This window comes from Lepisosteus oculatus, chromosome 23 (genome assembly GCF_040954835.1).
Source record: "Lepisosteus oculatus isolate fLepOcu1 chromosome 23, fLepOcu1.hap2, whole genome shotgun sequence".
In the NCBI taxonomy this organism is placed as follows: domain Eukaryota; kingdom Metazoa; phylum Chordata; class Actinopteri; order Semionotiformes; family Lepisosteidae; genus Lepisosteus; species Lepisosteus oculatus.
In genome coordinates this window covers 13952294-13977413 of record NC_090718.1, presented here as the reverse complement: position 1 = coordinate 13977413, position 25120 = coordinate 13952294, and the positions used below count along the sequence as shown (strand labels likewise).

General features: G+C 47.7%; 1 protein-coding gene across 2 annotated transcripts in view; it reads left to right on the top strand.

Annotated features, from left to right (window-relative positions):
- Nucleotides 1-25120, top strand: part of LOC107075609 (neurogenic locus notch homolog protein 3) — a 32085-nt gene that overhangs the window by 5948 nt on the left and 1017 nt on the right. For both annotated transcript variants that reach the window (XM_069182818.1, XM_069182819.1), the window contains 36 exons: nt 655-804; nt 1268-1371; nt 1653-1867; nt 3105-3325; nt 3715-3861; nt 4209-4373; nt 4721-4872; nt 5479-5647; nt 5991-6099; nt 7064-7203; nt 7709-7834; nt 8152-8331; nt 9216-9440; nt 10190-10316; nt 10918-11117; nt 12021-12233; nt 12716-12861; nt 13320-13447; nt 14409-14556; nt 14744-14876; nt 15374-15541; nt 15855-15981; nt 16185-16396; nt 16962-17124; nt 18024-18103; nt 18474-18634; nt 19081-19213; nt 20628-20758; nt 21302-21389; nt 21480-21611; nt 22579-22923; nt 23120-23232; nt 23380-23483; nt 23588-23655; nt 23788-23822; nt 24727-24858. In XM_069182818.1, the coding sequence (XP_069038919.1) occupies nt 655-804; nt 1268-1371; nt 1653-1867; nt 3105-3325; nt 3715-3861; nt 4209-4373; nt 4721-4872; nt 5479-5647; nt 5991-6099; nt 7064-7203; nt 7709-7834; nt 8152-8331; nt 9216-9440; nt 10190-10316; nt 10918-11117; nt 12021-12233; nt 12716-12861; nt 13320-13447; nt 14409-14556; nt 14744-14876; nt 15374-15541; nt 15855-15981; nt 16185-16396; nt 16962-17124; nt 18024-18103; nt 18474-18634; nt 19081-19213; nt 20628-20758; nt 21302-21389; nt 21480-21611; nt 22579-22923; nt 23120-23232; nt 23380-23483; nt 23588-23655; nt 23788-23822; nt 24727-24858 (5390 nt within the window). The remainder of the gene's footprint in view (nt 1-654; nt 805-1267; nt 1372-1652; nt 1868-3104; nt 3326-3714; nt 3862-4208; nt 4374-4720; nt 4873-5478; nt 5648-5990; nt 6100-7063; nt 7204-7708; nt 7835-8151; nt 8332-9215; nt 9441-10189; nt 10317-10917; nt 11118-12020; nt 12234-12715; nt 12862-13319; nt 13448-14408; nt 14557-14743; nt 14877-15373; nt 15542-15854; nt 15982-16184; nt 16397-16961; nt 17125-18023; nt 18104-18473; nt 18635-19080; nt 19214-20627; nt 20759-21301; nt 21390-21479; nt 21612-22578; nt 22924-23119; nt 23233-23379; nt 23484-23587; nt 23656-23787; nt 23823-24726; nt 24859-25120) is intronic.

Here is a 25120-nt window from a genome sequence, read left to right as displayed (position 1 = left end):
CTTTACAAGTAATGGGGACTTCCCTCCACCACCACCAGTGTGCAGCATCCACATGGATGATGCACCAGTACTCTTCCCACACACCAGCTCTCAGTGGGGAGGAGAGCAGAGTGATGAAGCCGATTTAGAGATGGGGATTATTAGGAGGCCATGATTGGTAAAGGTCAGGGAGAAATTTGGCAGAGACATCATGGTAACATTCCTACTCTTTTCAAGAAATGCTCTGGGATTTTTAACACTCACAGAGAGTTAGGAGCTCAGTTTTACATTTCATAGGGAGACACAGCACCTTTTTTACACTATACTGGGTCTTTAGAACCCAGACTGACCACAGGGTGAGCGCCCCCTACTGGTCCCACTAAAACCTCTTCTGGCAGCAACCTCAGCTTCCCCAGGAGTCTCCCATCCAGGTACGGACCAGGGTCATACCTGCTGAGCTTTAGTGGGTTGCCAATTATACATTGCAGGGTGATATAGATGTTGGCAGTACATGCATATTATTTGTTCAAATCATAACGCTTTCATTTGTGATCACATTACTGATACCAGGAACTGACATTTACTGTGCCATTAGTTAGTTTGTGCAACATGCAGCTACAGGAGAAGGCGGTGCTAACAATGACTCTCAGTCTTGTGTATTTCCTTGTTGTGCAGAAGGTGGGGTGGTGCAGCCAGCCATCTGTCCTCGAGGGTATTACTGCCCCCCTGGGACAGGAGTGGGCACTGAATACCCCTGCCCCCGGGGCACCATCGGACCTCAGAGTGGAGCCACCTCTGTGTTGGATTGCCAGCTCTGCCCGGCAGGTGAAATCTTTAAACCTCAGGCCGCACAATTTGTCATTTTAAGACTTCATCAGTTATTGCTCGTTCTCAGCAGTTATGGGTTGGCTTATCAGCCTGAACAGGTGCAGGGGCTCATGGGGCTTCAGAAAAGAGGACTTTGGTAAAATTGTGCACCGGAGTGACCCTCCTTGTATCACAGCCCTGTGCAATCATACAGCCTTCAGAGATGGAGAAAACTGTCAAAACTCAAACGGGGTTTGCGAAAGCTGTAGAAGAAACAGTTATAGAGCTAACTGGTAAAACACTAAAAAGCAGGTCAGGTGCCAGTAGGGTTCCGGGTAAGCTTCTGCGGCAGCTGTTGCGTGAAAAGCCTCAGGGAAACACGGCTAGACCAGATGGTTTGATTCAGCGTGGAAGGTCTCTTGTCTCTGAGTGTCTTGCGACGCTCTCTCCTCCTGCTTATGCTGTCGTTGACTCTGCACAGGCATGTACTGCGCTTTCCATGGCCTCTTCCAGGCAACAGGGCCCTGCCAGGCTGGTTACTACTGCCCCCCGGGATCCAGCAGCCCCAACTCCACGGAGTATATGGTACAGTATCTGCACACTGTGGGCTGAAATTCTATTATTCCACATGCAGTAGTTCTGCCTCCGAAGCTCACACTGTACTGTACCTTCCTGTAACCTTTCTGCTTCTTGTTCCTTCCGACCCGGTGTGTTTTGTTTGATTCTGTTGTCCTTGTTCCCCTCCTCCTGTTCTTCCTAACTCTTGTTCTCCTGGCCCGGTGAAAGAGACCGTGATCTGGACAAAGCTGCACCAGCAGCCCCTCCGCTGCTTCTCAGGCCTTGTCTGTTGTACTGCATGTCTCCAGGTGAAGGCGGACGGCGCCTCGGCCAGAAAGAACCTGTGTCCTGCGGGTCATTTCTGCCCGGCTGGCACGGGCTACCCCCTGCCTTGCCCCCCGGGCTCCTACTCCAGCTTCCTGGGACTGAGCCGGGCGGAGCAGTGCCAGCCCTGCCCCCCGGGACGCTTCTGTGACCGGCCTGCCCTGACACACCCGGAGGAGGCGCCGCCCTGCGACTCGGGGTAACTGGTTACGTTCCTCTTGCACCCCAGTGCTTGACCTCCGGCTGCGGATGGACCGTTCTGCTCTTGAGCTCTTTGCTTGTACTACTTTTCTGTTATATTTGTTTCTCATTGCCATCAGATATCTTCCATAATTATCATATGAATAAAACCTATAAAACAAAAGACTTACACAAAGATATATATATATATTAAAAACCCCACAATTCCCCCCTATCACCTACCCCTCAAAAAAGCAGGATAGATATAAAATACATAATATATCTGAAATGTAATATGTATATATTTTTTTGTATTGATATTTCTTGGAGTGGAAGTATCCTTTATATTTACATTATCAAATTTAGTTAACTTTATATTAATAAATGAATCATTAAATTAAACAAACAGTACTTATATCCTTCATTATTTCACATAACATCACTTCACATAATATTGATCTTTCTCAATTTTTCCATCCATCTTCAAAAAAGCTGATTCTGATTCTATATACTATGCGTTATCCATTCCATTTCACAAACTTCTCTAATGGCTTCACTTCACTTACTGGTTTGAGGCGGTTTAAGCCACAATCTTATCTGCTTTAATGCGGTTATTCTCAGTATTCGAAAAAGATATTTACCTATTCCAGAAAACAACACCTGTGGTTCTTCCAAAAACAAGGTTGTCTGAAAATACTGTAAATAGAGCTGACATTTATAAAGAGATTCCATGACTTTGATAACTACTGCTATACAGTTTACTGTTCTGAATCTGCTTTGCTGGACTTTGACAATGTAATATTTGACATTTGAAAACTTTCACTAGAAATAACAACACTCGAGGATCAAGTGTTCTGAAAAGGTTATGGAGTATTTAGTGAAAATTTGGCTGAACCCGCTGAGGCTGAGGGCTGACCTCCTGGCCAGAGGACGAGGACACTGGGACCCCCCTGCAGAGTGAGGAGTGACCAAGGGGCAGCTGCAGAGGAGGAGCTGGGGTGGAGGTGGGATGCAAAAGATGTATGTGAGGGAGAGAAGGGGATTGTGCGTAGTATGGATAGTGTTTAGGTGAGGAAGTGACATCAGGATTGCTGAGTCTGATTGAACTTGGTTGATGTCATCCCTCCCGAACTTTTGTTATAAACTCCATTTTCTGCTAAAGTTATAAAAATTCAGCTCGGTATAGATATGTCTATCATAGGATGCATTAATACTTCCAGGTTCCAGACGCACTATGTTGTGGGGTTTTTCTGCAGGTATGTGTGTCTTGGGGGCAGTGTCAGTGCCCGCCCTACTGATGGCCTCCATGGTTACCTGTGCGCCAGTGGGTTTCACTGCCCCATGGGGACAGGTGCGGCCCTCCCCTGTGAGCCTGGCACCTACGGTCCCATGCCAGGAGCTGCAGCATGCCTACCCTGCCCTCCTGGCACCATGTGCAATTCCACCAGCGCAGAGCAGCCTGCAGTCTGCCCAGCAGGTACTGTTTCTCCAACTGCGCGTTTGCCAGGAATTTTCAGCCTGCATTGGGGGTGTGAGCACCCCCAGGCAAATCTCAAGGTTCTGACCAAACTATTTTTAATTATACGGTGTGGAGACAATGCATAATATCAGGTGACGGCCAGCAGGAAACTCACGTAGGGACATTAGGTACAGTACATGCCAATTTTAAGTAACTAGACCCACAGCAATCGTACAGAGACTTAGCAGTAATTCTAGTGATGTGGAAATGTGGATGGTTTCGCTGACATATGAGAAGAGCAACATAGCCGGATTTAATCTATGCACCAGAGACGGGCACATGTGATGTGAAAAAGATTATTTACAGCTGCACTATTCAGTATCCTCTTGTTTCTGCCCCATGCTCAGGACACTTCTGTCCCCCGAAGACAGCCACGCCCCTGCCCTGTCCAGTGGGGACCTTGAACAGCCTTCCTGGTGCCCAGTCCTCCTCAGCCTGCGTGCCCTGTCCAGCTGGACTCTACTGCAGCACGGAGGGAGCCCATGAGCCTCATGGCAAGTCCACACCCACTTCTCATGCCCACTTGTCTGAAAGGACCAATGGCTGTGATCAATGACTGGGACCAGGCTATACATGGATCAGAATTACAAATTTCACAGTGAAAGACACAAATGTTCTCCAAAGCTGCACTAACACTGTCAGCAAGGAAGCAAAATTAATTTTTTAACCTGCACTGCACTTGGAAAGAGACAAGCAGGGTTGTGTTTCAGCCACTTATTATATAACCTTAAACACAGAAACAACGTCTGAAGGTTGCCCCCCCCATTACAAATGAATTTGATTTCCAGGTTCAGCCAAGATAATACATTTGCTATGTTTCTCTCCCCGTCTCCTGATCCAGGTGAATGCCTTGCGGGTTATTATTGTCAAGGTGGGGCCACATACGCTGTGCCTCAGGGTTCTGCCAAGTTTCCCAGGAATGGCCCCTGTCCGGAGGGTCACTACTGCCCTGCTGGAGCACCGTCCCCCCTGCCTTGTCCAGTGGGCACCATCAGGAACTCCACAGGTGGGCTCATGGTATCTGGCTGGAAGGAGCAGTGACTTCACACTGAGGCGTCTGCTGACGTCACGGTTTCCACGGGAGTATTGCTCCATAGGATCGGTCTTAACTTAAATCCTCTGCATTTTATGCCTCCCCACCGTTGACCAAAGAACACATTATTGATTCCTTAATATGATTGTTTTTGGCTTTCCTTGGTGATCAACCTCAAAAAGCCGACTCCAACAGGATGCAGTAAGTGATACGGTACGATAATTTAGGTTGGGAGAAAAAAGGAAAAAGTAATAAATGTGACCATAGAGAAGTGAACAGTCTGAGGGCGACAGATTCTCACGATGCTGTCTTCCTCGTAGGGGGGTCCTCCATGGAGAGCTGCCTGCCCTGCCCTGCGGGTCACTACTGTGCCAGAGAAGGCCAGGCCTCCCCCAGTGGCACTTGTGCTGCTGGGTTCTACTGCCCTTCCACCTCCACATCAATCAGCCCCCATGCCTTCCTGTGCCCCAAGGTCAGCCCATGGTAACAAAAGGATCTCAACTGCACAGGCTTTTCCTTTCCCTCTGCGGGCTGATTCTCGCTGACTACTGAGCTGAGCCTTCATTCTCTTCGTTCTTGCACAGAGGGCTCCTGCAAGTCGCGTGCAGTACCTTCAGAATGCCAAGTCATTAACTGTAGAGCTCAGAGCGGTGTTGGTGTGAGAGCGACTTGAGGTTAATTGCGCTGTGTATGCTGAAACAAGTTAATCCAATTAACAAGCCCGCTGAGTCGATGAACCTCCCAGATTCACAACTTAAGTTACAGTAATATGGATTGCAATGGAACACAAATATGCTGTCACTGGACATGGGTTTACTTTATATTCTTAACTATTCAGTATATAGTGATTGCACAGAATGACGCTGCTTACGTCTTCTGCTTTTCTTTGCATTAGACTCAGAAATTACCCAAGTAATTGTCTGCTTGTTTTTTTTCCCAAGTTTGCAGAAAGGATGTTATTGAAAGACACCTGGAAATCCTGCTGTGTGGTGTTCCTCTAGGACCTGAATTAGGCACTTTTTTCAATTAGGTTATAATCCTGACATCGACGATCACTGTTGAACATCTGTTTCCTCAGGGTCACTACTGCCCCCCCGGCTCAGCTCACGCAGTCCCCTGCCCCACAGGAGAGTACCAGCCTAACCCTGGCTCAGACTACTGTGTACCCTGCCGGCCTGGCTTCTACTGTGAAGAGGCTGTCACTGGAGACCCCCATTCCTGCCCGCCACACTCGTACTGTCCCGCTGGTACAGTGTAGACTTACTCATACCTCTGCAGCAGGCATCTCCGCCACTCACTCATTTCATCTCAGTTGAGTTTGGAGACGATCATAGCTTTTAAAAGTGCCATTTTCTTTACAGTTCGCTCCTTTCTTTCGATGTATATCGGGAATTCAGCTCTACAGCATTCCCCTAGTTCCGCTTTTCTTTTACTTTACTTTAAAACCGTAAAAAGACAGGATTAGAATATTACAAAAATGGTAGAACATGCACACACATACTGTGGATACAGTACAACAGCTGTGTCGCAGGTTGGTTTCGTAGCTCTGCTATCTTTATGTACTCGAGTGCCTTGTGCTTGTGCTTGCAGCCACCCAGGTTCCTCAGCTCTGCCCCCGTGGGACATTCACCCCCCCAGAGCAGGGGGGGCTGCAGGAGGAGCAGGAGTGCCTGCCCTGCCCCCCAGGGAGGTTCTGCAGGTACCCCTCACCTCATTTCGTGAGGTCCCAGAGGTCTGTGTAACAACTGGATCAGTAAGAAACTGCATCCTGTTACTGCAGGAAATGGGCATTGTGGCCAAAAAACAGATTGATTCTATAACTGCATATCTGTGGGATCTGTCCAGCCCGATGACCAACTCATTTGTCCCTAAATCTTTCCGTTCATAGATGAATGAATCATGATCGATTTCTGCCTTCCACGTGTAACGGTTCTTGGGGTTTCTGCCCTTGCTGCTCCTGTCCTGCCAGTTTGCCCCTCACTGCGTGGGTCTCTGGCATCACACAACAGGGAACTTGCCGGCTGAGCTTAAGGAGACCTCCCTCAGCTCGGGTGGCTGAGATCCCTGTTATATGCAGGGGCGTATTCGTTATATTCTCCCCCTGCTTAATTCGCCGTCCTCGGCGAAGGGCCATCCCCGTTAGGGCCACCGTTGTAACGGTTCTTGGGGTTTCCACCCTTGCTGCTCCTGCCCTGTCAGTTCTTCCCTCACTGCCTGTTCGAGAACCCAGGTCTCCGGCGTCACGCAACAGGGAACTTGCCGGCTGAGCTAAAGGAGACCTCCATCAGCCCAGGCGGCTGAGATCCCTGTTATACGCAGGGGCGTAGTCGTTACACACGCAATTCCTGTAAATTCAATTACCTAGATTCCCATTTCTTCGAAAACCCAATTCTTAACTTCTCTTGCCCGTCTTCACGTTATCTTTCCTTTGTGCTCCGTATCCTCATATCCCTGTCCTCTCCTCCATTCCAAGATAGCCAGTAATGCACAAAGTGATTGCTGAATGGAGAAAGTCAGTGGTGTGACTGTATTTGCCATGATCGCAGCTTTGTCTGGCTGTTGCATGCAGCCTCCTGGAATGAATGAGGATGAGTGGAGCGACCTGAGAGTTAGTGTTGACGATGAAGTTCCCCTGAAGCTGCTGTTGTTCGCTGGCTGCCCAGGGGAGGCAGGATCCAGGGGCGCTGCGCAGCGGGGTTCCTGTGTGTGTCGGGCAGCTCCGAGTTCACTCCGCAGGGCCCGGTGCTGCAGGACTGGAGCGGGTGCGAGGGGGGAGAGAGCTGTGCCAGCCCTTGCCCGGCAGGTAACTCACTTTAGCAGAAGAAGGAGGCTGAGCTCTTTCTTTGCATCAGCTGCTTAAAAGGGACAACTTCTTTGGTTTCGTATGGTCTTTCCCGACTTTTGCGCCTCAAGGTGTCTTCCTGAAGGTACATCCCATCACCGCCTTGACCTTAATGAAGCATTTCTGCTCGTTACCAACAAGATCCCAACCGTCTGTGGGAAGAGCCCATCACTCATTCAGGAGTACCCATTTATTCACATTGCATCTTATATCAGGGGCTCCCAGTCCTGATCCTGGAAGCCCAGTGTGTCTGCAGTGTCTCTTTAAAGCACCAGCACCTGAGGAGCTGTTCACTAGGTCCACATTAAGACAGTAATGAGCTGATTCATGTTAGGAGCCCACATTTACTGAAAACCTGTAGATGTACCTGCCCTCCAGAATGAGGGCTGGAGATCACTGTTTTATACTGTTTTCTAATACAAAATTCTGAGCTACAGTAAAAGCCAAGTGTTACTGTTTTCTATAGGGTTCTATTGTCCAGAGGGCTCCGAGCAGCCCAAGGCCTGTCCCTCCCACACTATCAGAGCCTCCCCAGGGGCCAGCAGGAGAGAGGACTGCGTGCCCTGCCCAGCAAAACACTGGTGCAAAGAAGGTACAGCGCTCACACCCTCCCTCTCCTCCCGCTTCACAGGTCTGAGTCTTAGTGCTCCGAAAACTAAGACAGCTCTCAAAGCCAATGTTTCACAAAGCAAACCGTCATTGGGGGACCATTGCCTCACATGATTTGCTGTTTTTTTTTTTAAATAAACAAAACATGCAGGAATCATGACTTCTTTGTAAGTTATTTTTTCAGCTTTTGAGAGCCCCTTTACCAGAGCATTTGACAGAGTTATAGATCCCGCTAGGGTTAATCGCGTGACCAATCCCACCTCGTGTGAGACACAGGGGTGTTTCTTTCTGGCTCTGTAGGGGACCCAACCCACTACCTGTGTCCTCCTGGTCACTACTGTGATGAGCTGACCGGCAACAGCACTGAGGGAGCAGCAGGACCCAGAGAGTGTCCTCTCCACACCTACAGAGCTGCCCCTGGAGCGGGCAGCAGGGGGGAGTGCCAGACCTGTCCTGCAGGCTACCACTGCGACTCCACAGGTCAGGCCTGCAGGCATCCTGGAGGGCTTCATGTGCATTCTGTACTGTACATGTGCGATCTCTCCAGTCCAGTGTCATCACCACCATTCCGCAGCATCTTACACAGAAATGATCTTAAAATGGAAAGAATTTATTTTAATAAGATGAAGTTGTGGAGACAGTGGAGTACACAAATCCAAGGCAGGTCCAGTTTAATGCAATGTCAGTCGCATGCATTTTCAGTGCCTTATGCCTGGGTTACGCAGCAGTGTTCTTTCTCGTGCATTGCTTTGCTCTCGACGGCTGTAGAGGAACAAGTAAAGGTTTATTCCACGCTGAAAAGAGAAGAAAAGAAACACAAGGTTTTGTCCGTGGAGCCTTTTTCGGGTGCCGCACCTGGATCTCCTGGAATTACTCTGGGAGTTCCACACCTGAAGAAGGCTCCACAGCCGAAATGTTTCTTTTCTTCTCTTATTAGCGTGGAATTAATCTTTACTTGTTCCTTTGCAGCCTACACATCCTGACGCAGCTACCCACCTGTCACACCCTCTGCAGCCAGAGGGCGCTCCTTCTCTGTCCTGTCTCTTGTTTCCGGTGCTTTGCTGTCCTTCCGGTGTCTCTCTCCCTCTCTGTGGGGTTATATATTTCTGGGATTTTCATTTGCCTTGGCTCAGCATTGATGTTCGGATGTCCTGAAACCCGTCTAGTACCAGGTGGCCCCACGTCTCCTGCCTGAGGGGATAGGTTTCTATACGGCATTTCCTGAACAGCTGAGCCTGGGCTAACCCCTGTCTCGCTGCTAAGCAGAGGGTCTTTTACGCTCTCCTGCCTCTCCACGGTTCGTCCCTTCTGACATCCGTGACACCACCTGAACTACGACAGCTGAAGTGTCTCCTTTCCCCCAGGTCTGACAGACTACGCGGGACGTCCTTGCCCCCCAGGGTTCTGGTGCAGTGGGACGGGCTCTCCTGTTCCTTGCCCTGCTGGCACCATGAGACCTCAGCCCGGCGGAGCCTCTCCCAGCCAGTGTGAACCCTGCCGGGCTGGTACTTACTGCCCTGACCCCGGCCAGACAGGACGGCCCAATATCTATGGCACACCCTGCCGCCCTGCCTACCAGTGTCCACCAGGTACACTCCCTCCACAGGCATCTCACTCCTTCCTTTAGTGATGCTGATGACCTTCAAAGACATCGATTGTGACCTCTGATAAAACTGATCATGTCCTTCAAAAATAATGATCATGACCACCAGTTGGGCTGTTCGTGACCTTGAATGGCACTGATCTTGACACTCAAATTCATTTTTTGACAAATTGTGAAAAATGGCTATTTTAAATCTCACTTACCCATTTGTTTTAAGATAACTCTTCCGTCTTAGATTAGTGTTCTGTTTAAAAGTAGCCACAACATCTTTATCAACTTTACTTTTTTATTGGTTTGAGGTTCTCATGAAGAAGCAAGTCCAGAGGAGTTCAAGATGACAAGGAAAGTTGCATGAAAGATGAAATACAAAGAATGCCTTTACTTTCAGCAAACACAAAATACATGAACGCTGTGCAGTTAAGAGGTTTGGCATGCTAATATCAAAGGATTCCAAGCATAAGGGCTTCAAACAGAAAGTTAAAAAAATATTACAGGATACACTGTAAAAAATGCAACATCAACACCGCCAAACAGTTGAGCGGAACTTGACACGTTTCAGATAAGCTGGATTTCCGAGAGCAAAGTGTCCAGGCAGAATCTCACCCTGGTCAAACACTGAGTCAGCAGCCCAGTTAGAGACCTCATGGCTGAACTAAAGTGTTGTAATGCTGAGCAGTGAGAACTGAGGAGTTCACTTGTGTGTCATCAGAGTCAGTCCATGCTCTTGCTGTCTAGGCTCCATGATGGAGACTCCATGCAGGGCGGGGTCATACTGCAGACCCCAGACGGGACTTCCTGCCAGCTGCCCAGGGGGCTACTTCTGTGCCGAGGGATCAGAGACGTACGACACACCACAGCAGCAGTACGTCGGTTTTATCCACAGGCTGTACCAGTCCAGACCAGTCCTCCCTGACTCTCGCCTCCGGCACTCTGCGTTTCGCCAAAGCAGAGCGTTCACGATATCCGTTCAGATGAACTGGACCCGAAGATTTCTTTAAAAAAGAATTGGTTTTAAATTGTTGACTACAACCCAGAACGATTAGTCCAAGACCTGCCACACGGCACTTTCTGCCGAGTCAGAATGACAAGACATTAGATAATGTGTTCGTCTTTTATAAGGGTGTTTTAATTTTCTCAATCGTTATTCTTCTGGCTATTTTAAAGAGCCCCGAAGTTTATACAAACCATTTTGAAGAATTAAAGATATCTCAGTGGAACCATCGAAAAGGTTGAGAAAATGAAACGCTATACTATAGCCATAAAATGCACTTGTAAAGTGCTCTAAATTAAATAGCGATCACAATTTTCTAATTGTCTGTGTTCTGCACTGTTACATAGCCAGTGTTCAATGGAATTAGTGTGAATTTGTCTGCATGAAGAATTCGGTAACAAGCCCACTGTATGTATGTATGTCTCGTGACACAGCGCAGAGAGCCCTTTCTGACCTCTCTCCCATCCTGCAGGTGCTTATTTCCTTACTACTGCCCTGCAAACAGCTCTGCACCGCTGTCCTGCGATGGCGGATTCATGCCGGTCAACGTCAGCGGTCCCAGAGACTCGCGGGACAAGAGCTGCAGGCCGTGCGAGGCCGGGACGTACCGCCCCAGTGTGGCCTCCCAGCTGGCCTGCTTGCCCTGCCCCTCTGGGTACCACTGTCCCGCAGGTGAGGCTCTAGCAGTGGCCTCGCCACATGGCCGGACTCAACAGGGAGCGCTCACGTGTCGGTCGCACTTAAGCACATTGATTTTGCTGGGCACGGAGGTTTAGAAGGAACTTCCATCCATCTCCTCAATACCTATTCCAATTCATTGTTGTGGGGGAGCCAGAGTCTATCCCAGCAATGCAGGGCGCAAGGCAGGGGACACCCTGGACAGGACAGCAGTCCATCCCAAGACACACCAGGGCCAATCTTCCCAGAAGCCAAGTAACCTACCAGCATGTTTTTGGACTGTAGGAGGAAACCGCAGCACCCAGAGGAAACGCACACAAACGCAGGGAGAACGTACAAACTCCACACAGACAGTGTAGCCCTGGTATTGAACCCAGGGCCCCAGCGCTGAAAGGCAGCAATGCTAACCACTGCGAAAAAGGAACATGAATCGGGCAAACGAGACAGTGTTTTTATTAATTGTCAGCAGAGTCAAATTTGTGTGAAAAAATTTGGTTTAAATTTTAAGTTTATTTCAACTTATTTAGCTAAGTTAAAGTTTACTTTATTCAGTGTCAGGTGGGGATGTAGCTTGCCAATAAATTCTGTTTGTTTTAAATAATCCAATAAAAGATAAAAGACAAATGATATCTGAACTACATGACTGAACACATCATCTACCAGCATTGTCAAAATGAAATTGATTGGAAGTGTTCAGAAATGTATGATTTAAAGGTTGACCCATGACACCCACAGGACTGGGGCTCTCCAGAGTCAGTTAGCCACTCCTGATGGAGGGTATTGAAATGATGAATGTGATGGAAACTAAATACCATTTATCTGACTTGTTTAACACAAATGATTTTCAAAGTAACGAAAAGGTAAAGCTGAAGTTTTATACAATTGAACGTCTTTCAGGGACCGAGCTGTACCTCAGTAACCCTTGTCCTGTTGGGCACTACTGTCCCCTGGGGTCTGCTTTGCCGGTGCCCTGCCCTCCCGGTTCCTATGGCAGCATCACCCGAGCAAAGCATCGTGGGGAGTGCAACCCTTGCCCCCCAGGCACCTTCAATCACCTGTTTGCCCAGAAGGCCTGTTTCCCCTGTGGCAGCTCGTCCTTCTCACTCGCAGGTGATCACACTGCTTTCTGGGGTGGGGCGTAGTCCCTCTTCTGCAGGAGGGAGCTGTGCAACCCTGTATGATACAAAGCACAGCTGCAAACCAACACAGGGTGAAAGCTACGCATGTATTTTAAAATGATCATTACGGTTTCCTCCTAGATAAGCACAAGTATAAGAACACCAGCGAAGCTCCTTTTTTATATACCTGATTTACTTTAACTACTGCACAGACTGGTATCTTTTGCATTCATGGTGAATGACATGCTTTAGATGGAAGGCTTTTACTCCATTATTTAGATGCAGTACTTTTAAAGTTAAAGTAATAGTTCCTATTATGATCACTACAGTAAATATGACCACAGATTTGACAGGACTATGCAAGAGGCTCAAAGGGATGCTCACAGGGAAGCTCTCGGTTGCTTCACTGAAGATTTGTTTGCTCAGCACCTCTCTGAAAGATCCAAAAGCCTGAACTCTGCGCTCATTCCTCAGGGGCAGCCTCTTGTACCTGCCTGGGCCTGAACCGGGCCTTTCAGCAGTCCGACGGCACCTGCGTGTGCAGAACGGGCTTCGTCTTCTACAACGAGCTGGACCAGAAGAGCTCCTTCAGTGACAGCGATCTGGACTGCCAGCCGGAGGTCAGGAGCAAGGCCAGCGCGCCAGTAAATGACTCGAATCTGCTCAGCTGGTTTGAGTAGTTGGGATTATTACTCACCCGGCTTTCTGTACCATCATGCTATCATGTTCCCTTGTTTCATTGCTCTGCATTTTTCAAATGGGAAAAAGCAAAATCCCCTTCATGGAATAATTACACTCAATGCCACGATTGAGTGAACACTTTGAATCTCTCAAAGCACAATGCAGACATGACGCAAAACCAGAGCAGAATCATTTGTCTGCTAAAGTCCGAATGACCGAAAAAGAGAGGCCCTTCACCTTTATTATTTAGGGCTTGCTTTTCTTTTAAGACCACATACTGTATGATTTATTTTTGTAGAGCAAGTTCCGGTACTGTTGTTGAATAGTGTTGTGCATGCAGAGGAAACCAGCCGCACTAGAGTGAGTGACACGAGGCTTTTCTCCACCTCTGCCCCAGGTGAGCGAGCGCTGCAGGGCAGGGCAGGTGCGTCTGGCCGCATCCCGCCAGTGCGTCTCCCCCGCGGAGTACCCCTGTGCCGCCGCCTGCGGGGCCGCTGGGGGCAGCCTCAGCGCGGAGCTCGGAGTGTGAGTCCAGGGCCGCCAGGACCCATACAAAACAAGGGGCCAGAGGGGATTGGGGTGATCCGGAGTGGGATGAACGAGTACCCTAGGAATCGCTTCTAGAGAAGACCCTCTTGACCAAAGTCAGAGGGCAAGGGCCTGGCAGCGGAGGAGGGCAACATTAGGTGCACTATGACCATGAAGGAGCCCCCGAACTTCATGATGTCAAGAGGTCCACTATCTTTCTTTCACATATGCAGAGAGGCATTACAAAAGCAATAAAAATGCTACTGGTCCCCAAAATGCTTCAAAGCATTCATACCGTTTCTCAGTATAATGTACACGCATACTTAACACATGGTGAAACAGGATTCATCCACATCCAAATAGCCAATCTCAATAACTGGTTTGTCCATTATTGACTCCATTACATGCTGGCAACCTATTACTGTACATTATCCACCACTACAGTAAGAATATTGCTACAAATGGGAGGGTTACAAAAATGGTGTAAATCAGGAATTGACCAGGCAGTTTAGTCAGTAAATAAAACTACACACAAAAAAACTGTTACTCTATGTATATACTGTATTATTTACAGACAAGGTCTTTCAGAGGCCTAAAATCCTAATCACCCAGACAACCCCCAGACTTCTACTATGTACTGTATTACTGAAATATAAGTTTAAATCAAATGCAGATATTGCATGTTAACCTGTTGATCAAGACATATTTCAGATATCGTGACTTCGTGCCGTTTGCTGTGAACTGGTGTCTCTGTAGAGCTCACTGAGCCTGTAAAACACCATAGACAGAAGAGGTGTGTCAGGCTCCATCTTCACACGCAGAAAAAATGCTTCCGCTTGGTCCCATGTGTACGGTTAAAGATTCAGTAATATTGTCATAGAGGTCAATGAAATGAAATGGAAGCGTGTTCTCTCGGCGGCTGTAGGACGGGTGAATAAGATTGTTTTTGATTCCCCAGCTGCCATTGTAAGCAGTATGTCTCTGCTGAAGAGCTTTGCGACGCCTCCTGTCTGTCCAGAGTGCCCCGAATTTCTGCCAGTTTTGGATCTGATGGCCAGCTGGTCCTGAACATTAGAGACAAGGAGACGAGAAACGCCTGGAGCAGAGTGAGTTTCAAACAGGGAGATGGAACTCAGCCCAGGCATACAGACATATTGACAATGAGAAACTGATCTGGGGAAAGCGTACTGTACTGTTAATATCCTGAATATTGAAAATTAAGTGAAACTTAGTGTGTGGAATCAGTCATACAAGGACTTCCAGGAATTTATTCAGACTTTTGTTTTTCTCCAGCCTGTGGGGGATGTCCTGAGCCCTGATGTCCAAGTCCAGGCCAGTGACAATGTCCACCTTGTTCAGTTCGGCCCTGAAGGCGTTTTCGGATGGATCTTGACAGACAGCAGCCTCGTAGACACATTTCTTTCAGGTTGTTTTTTTAATTGTGCTTTAACTTATATATACGGTAGACTTCTTAAATTCCTTTAAATTTAAATCTAAAAGTAGGTGCTGTTCACAGTGTTCCCCCCTTTTAAAATATGAAACATAATTTAGCAAGTACCAGTAACGTTAAAGACTCTTAAAAATAATAAAAATAAAGCAGTTAATTTGCTAAAGTACCCTTTTTCTTATTTAAACAATTGAAATATAGTCTAATTGGGAAGATTTGCATGAGCTAAATTAGAGACCAGAAAAACAGGGAAAAATCCTTCTTATGTACAAGAGGGACACTATACAGTTCATGTTGAGTGACTCCCTGCAAGACAGTAGGATCCACAGCAGAGACTGTTTGTGGTGCTTTGTTCCTGGTCTCTCAAAATAACAAAACTAATTAATTGTTTCTCCAGACTAACTTGGCCTACAGTACTATTGATCTATATAAATCTAGAATCCATTTGGTTGTACTGTTCTGTACATTATTTGCAGGACTGGGTCGGGCAAGCGAAGTCTCCGCTGACAGTAGATTCAGGAAGAAAAGAGCTTCTAGTGGAGACATGGAGACAAATAGAACCTCCCTATCCCGCATTCCCAACCCCATCGCCTGCATCCAACCGGATGACATGCTGCTCTTTCAGTGCACCATCAGCCACAGCAGTGAGTCCTTCTCTCAGCTCGTCCTGCAGTTTATCCTGTTCTGTTGTTAAGGCCTTCACCCACTTACTATCAAGACAGCCCTTGACTAAGACAGCGACACAGGAATTTTACATGGTGTTTTCTAACATGGCACAAAGGTGATCGCAGCAGGCCTTCAAACTGCGTGTTCATCACGGGAAAAATAATGGAATTACATGTGTTGGACCTTTAGCAGTACAAAAAAGCCACAATCCATTTATACTGTACGATTCTTGTAATGCCGTGGATCATTATGTCTTTGTCACCGATTCCTTTATCTTTTTGTTTCCCGAAGACCGCAGTCTGAGCCACTTTCCCATATACCAGAAAGATCATCTCTTCAGCAGCAATCCTAGCTGGGACTTTGGTGCTTTTCGACGGCTCGAGCACCTGATTAAGGAAACGCAGTTAAATTCCTCCAGGTAAGGGTTTCCTTTGTACTGTACTGTCTAGGAGGCTTGAAGAAGAGGGTCATTTTTACCCAAGGCACTTGGGAAAGGACTATGGAAAGTTACAATTAAATCTGAACCGCAGGCAGTTTTGCAACATTCTCTCACTTTCGAAAGGTTCTTAAATGAGCCGTGGGGGCAGACGCGTCTGCAAGCTCCGGGTTTTCCCCGTGCAGGTTTGCCCACGTGTTCTCGGAGGCCGGGAGGTACGTGTTCCTGGACAACGCGGTGCCGGAGCGCAGCCTCGTGGTGGTGGTGACCGAGCGCGGGGCGGAGTGCCACCCCAGGGCCGCGGCGTTCCAGCCCTCCTCCCCGGTGCAGCTCGTCAGGCACGGCGTTCTCAAACGGCACCGGCTCAACCTGCAGCCGGACTGGAGCGCCATCGCAGGTAGGGCCCGCCGTGGGCCGTTGGTCAACCGGCTGGCCAGCGCGGTTGAGTCCATCCATCAAAGAAACTTCATCCCAGGAGCGTCTTGCACCTGTGAAACATAAAATACTGACCCAGAATTTGAAACTGAAAACAGGAGGTGCTTCTTTACGCAAAGGTTTGTGGGAATGTGGAACAGGCTGCCCAGCAATGTGGTTGAAGCCAATACTTTGGCTTCTTTCAAGAAATAGCAGATCTCTGGGCTAGATGGGCTGAATACCATCCTCTCATTTGTTTCCTTTCTTAAGGCACTGTATAATACAGATAATCACACAGTACAACACAAAACATGGAAATCCTAAACAGTAGTATGAACTATTTCTGTTAATACTATGATCATAAATCTAAAACCTGATAAACGAGGGACAAACTGATCTAAATGTGGCCTAACCCATACACATAGAGCCTCTGACTGGTGCTAACCTGGTGCTTAAAAAGCAGGCAAAATGGTCCTGTGGAATTCATTAAACGGATCAGGAGCCACTCTCCTATGGATTTAGGGTTCAAATGAATCCATTTTTCGCAGGTGTTCTCGGATTCCTGGCCCTGGTGGTAGTTGTGCTGACCACGTCTGCCCTGGTTCTGAAGCCGGCTCACACCCACCTGAACCCACTGAGGAAGTACAGACCCAAATGGCGCAGCCTGGGAGAGCCCAGCATTCCTGCTGGCTATATCTGCAGCGGGGGAAGGTAGTGCCTACAGGGCTTTGAACCTCTTAAACCACTCTGTCAGCCACCGGAGTCTCACATGGCCCCAGATTTTTTTCTCTAAGCAGTCTGTTATTTTTGCGTTTGTGTCGTAAAAAGGCCAGGTTTCTCAGGAACTCTTCAGGTCTGTGCTGTGAAAATAACCTGTTCATTTTCTTTGGTTTTCATGCTGAGCCCGTTAACTTCCTAGATTTTTTAGAACCCAAACCTTCAATTTCATTTCTGTAATTGGGAGTTTTTAACAGATGTCTGGGAGGGATAATGTTCAATCAGGCTCAGTTGTAGTAATTCGTAATCACTCCTGACGCCTTTCTTCACCTAAATGTTATAAATCCTGCACATGATCCCCTTCTCTCCCTCGCATACGTCTTTCTGCAACGGTGCGGTGGCTCTGTGGCTGGAAGGTTACCGGTTCGTATCCCACGGCCGGCAGAGGAATCCTACTCTGCTGGGCCCCTGAGCAAGGCCCTTCACCCCAACTGCTCCAGGGGCACCGTATAAATGGCTGACCCTGCACTCTGACCCCAAGCTTCTCTCCATGTCTGTGTGTCTCATGGAGAGCAAGCTGGGGTATACGAAAAGACAAATTCCTAATACAAGAAAGTGTATATGGCCAATAAAGTGATCTTATCTTATCCCTCCTCCACTTAATCTCCACTGCTGCAGCTGCCCCTTGGTCACTCCTCACCCTGCAGGGGGGTCTCAGACTCCTTGTCTTGTGAGAAGACTACAACACCATAAACCATTCAGTTCACACTTAATTCTTGGGTATTAATTCTAGTGAAGTTTACTTTAGTTGTCCTGTTCCCAGCCTACTTTCTATCCCATGTGTGTGTCTGCTGAGGGCTGTCTGAAGGGTTGACTGTGGGTTTTCCCCTTAGCTGGGAGTCTCCTACCACTCCTGGCACCAGGGTTGTGGGAGAAGGAGCAGAGGCTGAGGAACCAGCGGTTTTTAAAGGAGGTGAGTTTGAAAATCCATAATTCGTGCATTGCTTTTTGAATTAGGTGTCGGTTAAATGGTGGCTTTGGCTCCAGATCTATTGGTGCTTGTCCATGTGTAATCCCAGGTTTTAACAAACCTGGGTTTTTCAAATAATCGAGCACGAAAAGTAACAAAAAGCGACAAACCTTTCAGGTCTGTTATTTTAAAAGTTAGTAAGATTAATTGTACAGTATGTTTTTCTGCTCCTATTTCATGCCAACAAACTTGACATGACATTTTTTAAGAACACAGGCTCTGCAGATCTCATGGGTATAAGCTTCGCTTCCATGAAGCGGCGTTTCATATTTCAAAGTCCCTGGGCTGATGGGGTGTGCTGTTGCTGTTGCAGAGGTGAGGAAGGGGCCCAGGGAGCTGGAGGATTTCAACGTGAAGACCCTGTACGACAAACTGGAGGACCAGACCCTGTACCTGACCTCCCAGCTCTCCAAGCACCGCAGAGACACGCAAGAATTCTACAAAAACATCTGCCAGCAGATCGACACCGCAAAGGTAATCTGCTGCCTGCAAACAACAACCATCAGATCGAAGGCCATAGGATGTAACCCAGGATAGCTCCATGGTCTGGCTGTTAATACTGCCGACTCCCAGCTCTTGGCACCTGGGTGCAGTTTGCATGTCAGGATAAGAATCCTCCAGATGCTCTGGTTTCCTCCCACCCCGCAAAGGTGTGCTAGTCAGATTAGCTGTGTGCATCAGCACCCTGTGTCTCTAGTGTGAAGTCCTGCCTTGTACCCTGTGCTTTCAGGATCCACAATTAGCATTTTTCTACTAGCAGATATGTAGATGGATCCAACTCATGCAAAAGCTGTAAAAAGGTGGGAAATGGAACTGGCCCTCTTTTAAAAAATGTACATTATCCAGTCTTCATACATTTGCATGGAGGTATAGGTTCCAGGATTTTAAATCCCTTTTGTGTCTGGACCCCTTGTTTCTAGGAAATAGTGGAGCAGCTGAGCTCCACTGAACTGACCCAGCTGGGCAAGGCTCTTGGTGCTGGCTCACCTTCTGGAGATGGTGTGAAGACAACTAATCGCTCCAGCACAGATCCAGAGGGGCAACCATTAACAGGTCTACATATGTTGCACGATTTATTCTAGAATTGTCACAGCATGGTTTAATTTAACACATACTGTGGTTAGGGAGTGGATAGATGTATGATCTCCCTGCAGTTTGAACTCAGATGTGTGCTTTCTTGAATATACTGTACTAACATAATGATGCTGTAACAATCACAGCCTGGTAGATTTAGTAGATAGTTTTTGAGAGAATTTGTTTAATATCTGAAGGAAAATGTAATCTTTTCATGCTAGGCCACAGCCAAGTGTGACCTCAGGTCCTGCAACTCTTTAGCATTATCCTATGGCCTTGTTTGCTTGTTTTGGTAGCATGATTCAACTATCAGGCCACTATCAAGTCTCTTTTGATCACTGCTCTTTTTGTGGTCCCCTTTCGTTCGTCTCCTTTCTTAATCTTTTCCTTCAGAGTGGTTTCTCTCCATTGCCCCGGTGAGCCCTTGTGCACACAGCTCTTTTTCCATGTTCAGACTGTCCTTCTTGAATTCTATGTGAAAGAATATCCTTTGTCTGTTCTTTCTCTTCCTAGAGAGTTACTCAGCAGAGGGCGCTGTGGCTACTACAGAGTGCTTGTTATAATTTCCCCTGTGCTGCCACACTATTTCTCTCTACTCTTACACACGTCTTTTAATCTCTCTCCTAGCTAAAAAATATGCCTCTGCACTATTCGACATCCAGGCCTTGTGTGCTCCTCAATATGAATTTTCACAAACTACTACACAGCCTGCCAGATCCTGCATTCTGTTAGTCTGCCTAATTTACCTCCCACTAAGAACATCTCCCTCTCAACCCCGGCTGAGCCCATTTTGGCCAGGGAATACTTCTCCATACCAACTATCAGCACGCCTGACACAAAGCAGCAATCAGTTGCCCAACCCCACACAGCTCAGTTTGAATCTCAAGAAACTACTCTTTTGTGAGCATTTTTTCCCATCTCCAGTAGGGAAATTAATTCCAAGGGCGCTTATCACAGCGGTTCATGTAAGGAATTTCATTCACTCATCTCCGAGTGCCTCACAAACAAAGCCCAGGTGTGTATAATTCAGCACCTGCTTCTAATACCGTGCACTTAGCAGCCATCTTGGCTCAAGGCAACACCATGGTCCAGGTTTGAGCCAACATAAAAGCTTCCTACGGAAGCTTTTCAGGGACATACAGTATGTTCACTCAGCCTTCTTGACTCAAGAACATGGCCTAGTTTTCAGTCAATCTTCCTACAAAAGCCTATTCTCATTTATCGCAACTAGTTATGTAACTTGATAGCACTATCTAATATCAGCAAATTCTGAATCTGCCATGCAAGTGGAGACTGTTGTAGAGCAATTTCCAGATGTTCAATTCAGATGCCCAGCAACAGCCTGATTCTGGGTGGAATTCCAGTCAAAGTGACCCCTGCCTTTCACCTGCAGATTCCTCTGTGCAGCTGATGGAGGCTGTGCTGAGGGCTCTGGAGGGCGTGGCTTTCAGAGTGGACTGTGAGAACACTCTCCTGCAGCACCTGACCAAGGAGCGAAGTCAGGCAGAGAGCAGGAACTGCAAGGTAACAGTATCCCAGACTCTCGAGCCCTCCTAGGCGTGCATCATTATTCATTATCACATACTGCAAACTACAGGAAATAGGTGTTGGACGTTAAACCTCGCCATCTTTCGATGAGATGTTACACCAAGGTCCTGACTCTCAGTGGTCATTACAGATCCCCGGGCATTTCTCGATAAGAGTAGGAAGATATCCCAGTGTCTGGGTCTAATCTCCCCCCTCGGCCTTTACCGTGGCCTCCAAATTGTCCCCATGTATGATTGGCTTGCACTTGCCCTGAGATGTCCAGGGCGTACCCTGCCTTGCACTAGTTGCTTGATGGGTAGGCTCCGGCTTCCTGAGACACCGTATGGTATAAAACAGTTTGGTAAATGACATGACAAACTTAGATTTTTCTTTTTTTTCTGCAGTTTTTACTAAAGATGGGAACATCTCAGGTAGGAAACTAAATCCAATTAGACGTTGATAAAGAACAGACACACGGCTGGAAGGGAAACCAGAAGACGCTGGGGTCAGGCTTTGTAACTCCATCTGTTTTTTTTACAGGCTTTCCAGGAGTCCCTGTACAATTCCTCTCTAGACGTTTTTGACCCCAAAAGGACACCCGGTCCCGAACCGTTTCCCCCCAGTTCAGGTGAGCTGACAGCATTCGACCTATCTCACTCTAAAGTGGAGGTCAGGCTGCTTTAGGAAGGCCTGGTATTCTCTGCCTTGTGTTCTGCAGCAGGGCAGCTCCCGAGTGCAGCTCCCGGTGTGAGCGAGAGGGATCTCGGTGACCTGCTGGCCCTGACCCCCCTCTCCAGGACCCTGCAGCAGATACAGGAGTCCCTGCAGAGCTGCTCCTGTTTGGAGAAGGGTAAGAGGCTCCCCTTTCAGGTGATCTATACAAGTCCCTGTCAGCAGAGCTCAGCTACACCTAAATCGCGGTCACCCTGTTTAAAAAAAAAAGCACCGGTCTTATGATTAATCCTAACACTGGCCTCATACTGACTCATATGACCAGAAGGTGGGAGTAAAGACTGTGATTCTAAAACAGTTCTAACAGTGAGTCTTTGCCTAAAACCATAAGACAGGTCACAAAAGAGAGAAGGCTGTTCGGGCCTGTTTAGCCCATTAGGTTGTTATTGATCCAAAGGGATCTCATCGAGCCCTTTCTTGAAAGAAGCCGGAGTGTCAGCACGGCTGGGCAGCAGGTGCCCAAAGTCTAAATGAAAAGGCATCGGACTGCACACAGTAGGTGAAAACATCAAGCAGTTTTCCGAATTACATTGCTGGCAGCCATATCACCCTGTAATTCACATCTGGCAGCCCACTGAAGCTCAGAAGGTGTGAGCCTGGTCAGTACCTGGATGGGAGACCTCCTGGGAAAAACTAAGGGTGCTGCTGGAAGAGGTGTTAGTGGGGCCAGCAGGGGGGCGCTCACCCTGCGGTCTGTGTGGGTCCTAATGCCCCAGTATAGTGACCGGGACACTATACTGTAAAAAAAGGTGTTGTCCTTCAGATGAGATGTCAAACCAAGGTTTATCCCAGGGCGTTTCTCGAAAAGTGTAGGGGTGTAACCCTGGTGTCCTGGCCAAAATTTCCCTCTGGCCCTTACCAATCATGGCCTCCTAATAATCCCCATCCCTGAACTGGCTTCGTCACTCTGCTCTCCTCCCCACTGAGAGCTGGTGTGTGGGGAGAGTACTGGTGGTGGTGGAGGAGAGCCCCCACTTATTACATTAAGTGCTTTGAGTGGAGTGTCCAGAAAAGAGGTATATAAGTGTAAGCAATTATTAGTATTATTTCTTGACAGCTGTCTCACTGTTGGGATTTTTTTTCAGTTTTTCCAGCTCAGCCAGTGCCTGAGGTGCCCGGGGAGCCGACAGGGGCAGACCTGGTGCCTGCCGACGTGAGCGAACTTCCTCCCCGGCACTTTGCCGTCTTCTTGTTTGGGTGCCACGCGTTGCGCCTGCTGACCAGCACCTGCGGCTTCCCGCCGGTCACTCTGCTGCTGGCCCAGGCTGTCCCCAGCAGGACACGGGAGAGGCCCGGGCCGGAAAGTTACTGCTGCGGAGATTTCTATTACGACAGGACCAACCAGATCCTGTATCTCCGCAAGGCCAAGCTGGACAGCGCTGGAGAATTCATCGCCATCCTCCTGCACTCCATGGCTTTCATTGCTTCAGGTAACATTTTTTAATCCAATAAAGCCTTTTTTTTTTTTGCCCCGACGGGACTCGCCGTTTTCATTCCGAAGATAAAAGGACTGTCAGTTTAAGTGCTCATAAGAGAGCAGCCTGTCTCAGCTGCGGCAGGTTATTGCACAATTCTTGCTTTCCTCTGTCATTTGTAAACGGATAAATGTGATGTTGTACTCAACAGGCACAGAAACAAGAGAGTTTATGAGAGCCTTTCACCAAGCTGTCTCTGCAATAAGCACAGCTCTCTTCTACTCCCACTGCGACATCACTGAGGAGACTACCAAACGAAACAAGGTAATATTAAAAAAAAAAACAACCATGTTTTGATGAGGTTCTCAGCCAACCACGCCATGCATGGGCTGGCCAAGTCACATCCAGTTCCAACAACTGCATGGCGGCGTTTGCTGCTGTTAACGTTTCATGTGGAAAATCCCTTTCCAGCCGAGAGAAAAATGGCACAGGGCAGCTCCCACATTTAGGGAAGATTTCTTTGCCATGAAGGTGCCCCCTGACGCCCGGTTCACTCAAGAGCGCCTGGCAGAGAGGTGAGCCCTTTAAAATTTTGCTCCTGTCCAGCCGGAGAAATTCACCCTCAGCTTGAACACAGTGCCGAATACTGAACTAATAATGAGTTTTTCACTCCTCCCAGATTGAACAGGTTCAAGTGCTTCAGGCTGTATCAGCACCTAAAAGACATGAAGCAGGATGCAGAGAAAGGTAAAATGTTGCTTACCCTGCTGTGCGACAGTCTCTAAAGTGGGTATAGTTTTAACTTCTACCACTGTGGAAGTGTAAGAAAAGGCTCTGCTGTCATGGATAATGGCTTTTTACTTTTCTTTATCGCTACAGAAACCGTACCAACACAGGGGGATAAAGTGTTGCAGGTAAGTGGCTGCTACCTGTGAAGTTTGGGTGATACTCCTTGCTCACGCCTTTAGCTTTGGCCTACAGCAGTGGTTCTCAAATTTTGTGGACCAAGTACCATCCCTGATCAAACCAAAGCATCCAAACCAAACCAAACCAAAGACATGTAGGTGTAAGTACCACCTACATGTCATCGTCTCATAGGAAACAAAGAAAATCTCAATGACCAACATGAGCATGTGCACACACACACATAATAGCACTGTGTACTTAGATCATTTGGATCATACTGCCTTGTAGCCATTTTCTGACGCTGCTAACACCAGCAGTGCCGTCTGTGTCAGGTTCAGCAGCAGAGCTAGTGTCGGTGGCTGATGTATAACACTCCTCGTTCTCAACAGGTGTGTGTGATCTAGCGTCAGTACTCTTAGCGTCTATTCCTTTCAGCCATGACCTAATACTTGATTTTTGCGAGGTATTGATTTTCGATCACTTGTTCTGCTGGTGAATGTGACACTTAGCTGTGTCTCTGAAAGCTCTAGAGGAGTATGAACACTCAAGTATTAGCGCACGCTGTATCAACGCAGCTAAGTACATAGGCTGCGTATATGACATAAACTATTTTATTAAAATAGAAAATATGAAAACCCGTCATGAGCTTTCTGAAACCCATTAAGTAAATTACAGATTACGTCATTTTTAATTATTCCATTTTTAATTTCCAATTTTTCAGTGCATTTCCAGGGTCATCTGGCATACCACCTGGGGACGCGCCACATACCACCAGTGGTACGCGTACCACAGTTTGAGAACCACTGGCCTACAGCACTGATGTGTTAGGAGCAGTGGCTGATCATGCACACTGAGATGCTTTCACAGAGCTAAGCCCATGTCTAAACTCGTCTTCCAACCTGTGCGTTCCAGGCAGAGAGCATCGAGCACGAGATCGATGGGCTGAACGAGCTCTTCCTGCAGGTCACCACTCAGCTCCAGAAACAAGCGGAGCACAGCAAACACCTGGAGGAACAGCTGCGAGACCAGGAGGAGCCCGCGCTGGTAATGGACCCGGGGCTGCCCAAAGAGGAGCCTGCTTACATGTTAAATGCCTAAACGTTTTCCATTCTGCGGCTCATGGATAAAATACGAACTACATCTCCTACACTGGCCTGAAAAAAGGAGAAGATATCAAATAAGTTGTACTAAAAGGCTTTTAGAGGCTTGAAAATACTGAGAAAAAAAATGTTCAATGTCGAATTGAAGTAGAAAGCTAACCCTAATGTGTGGCTTATTATGATGTTTTACATATTATTTCTTTATA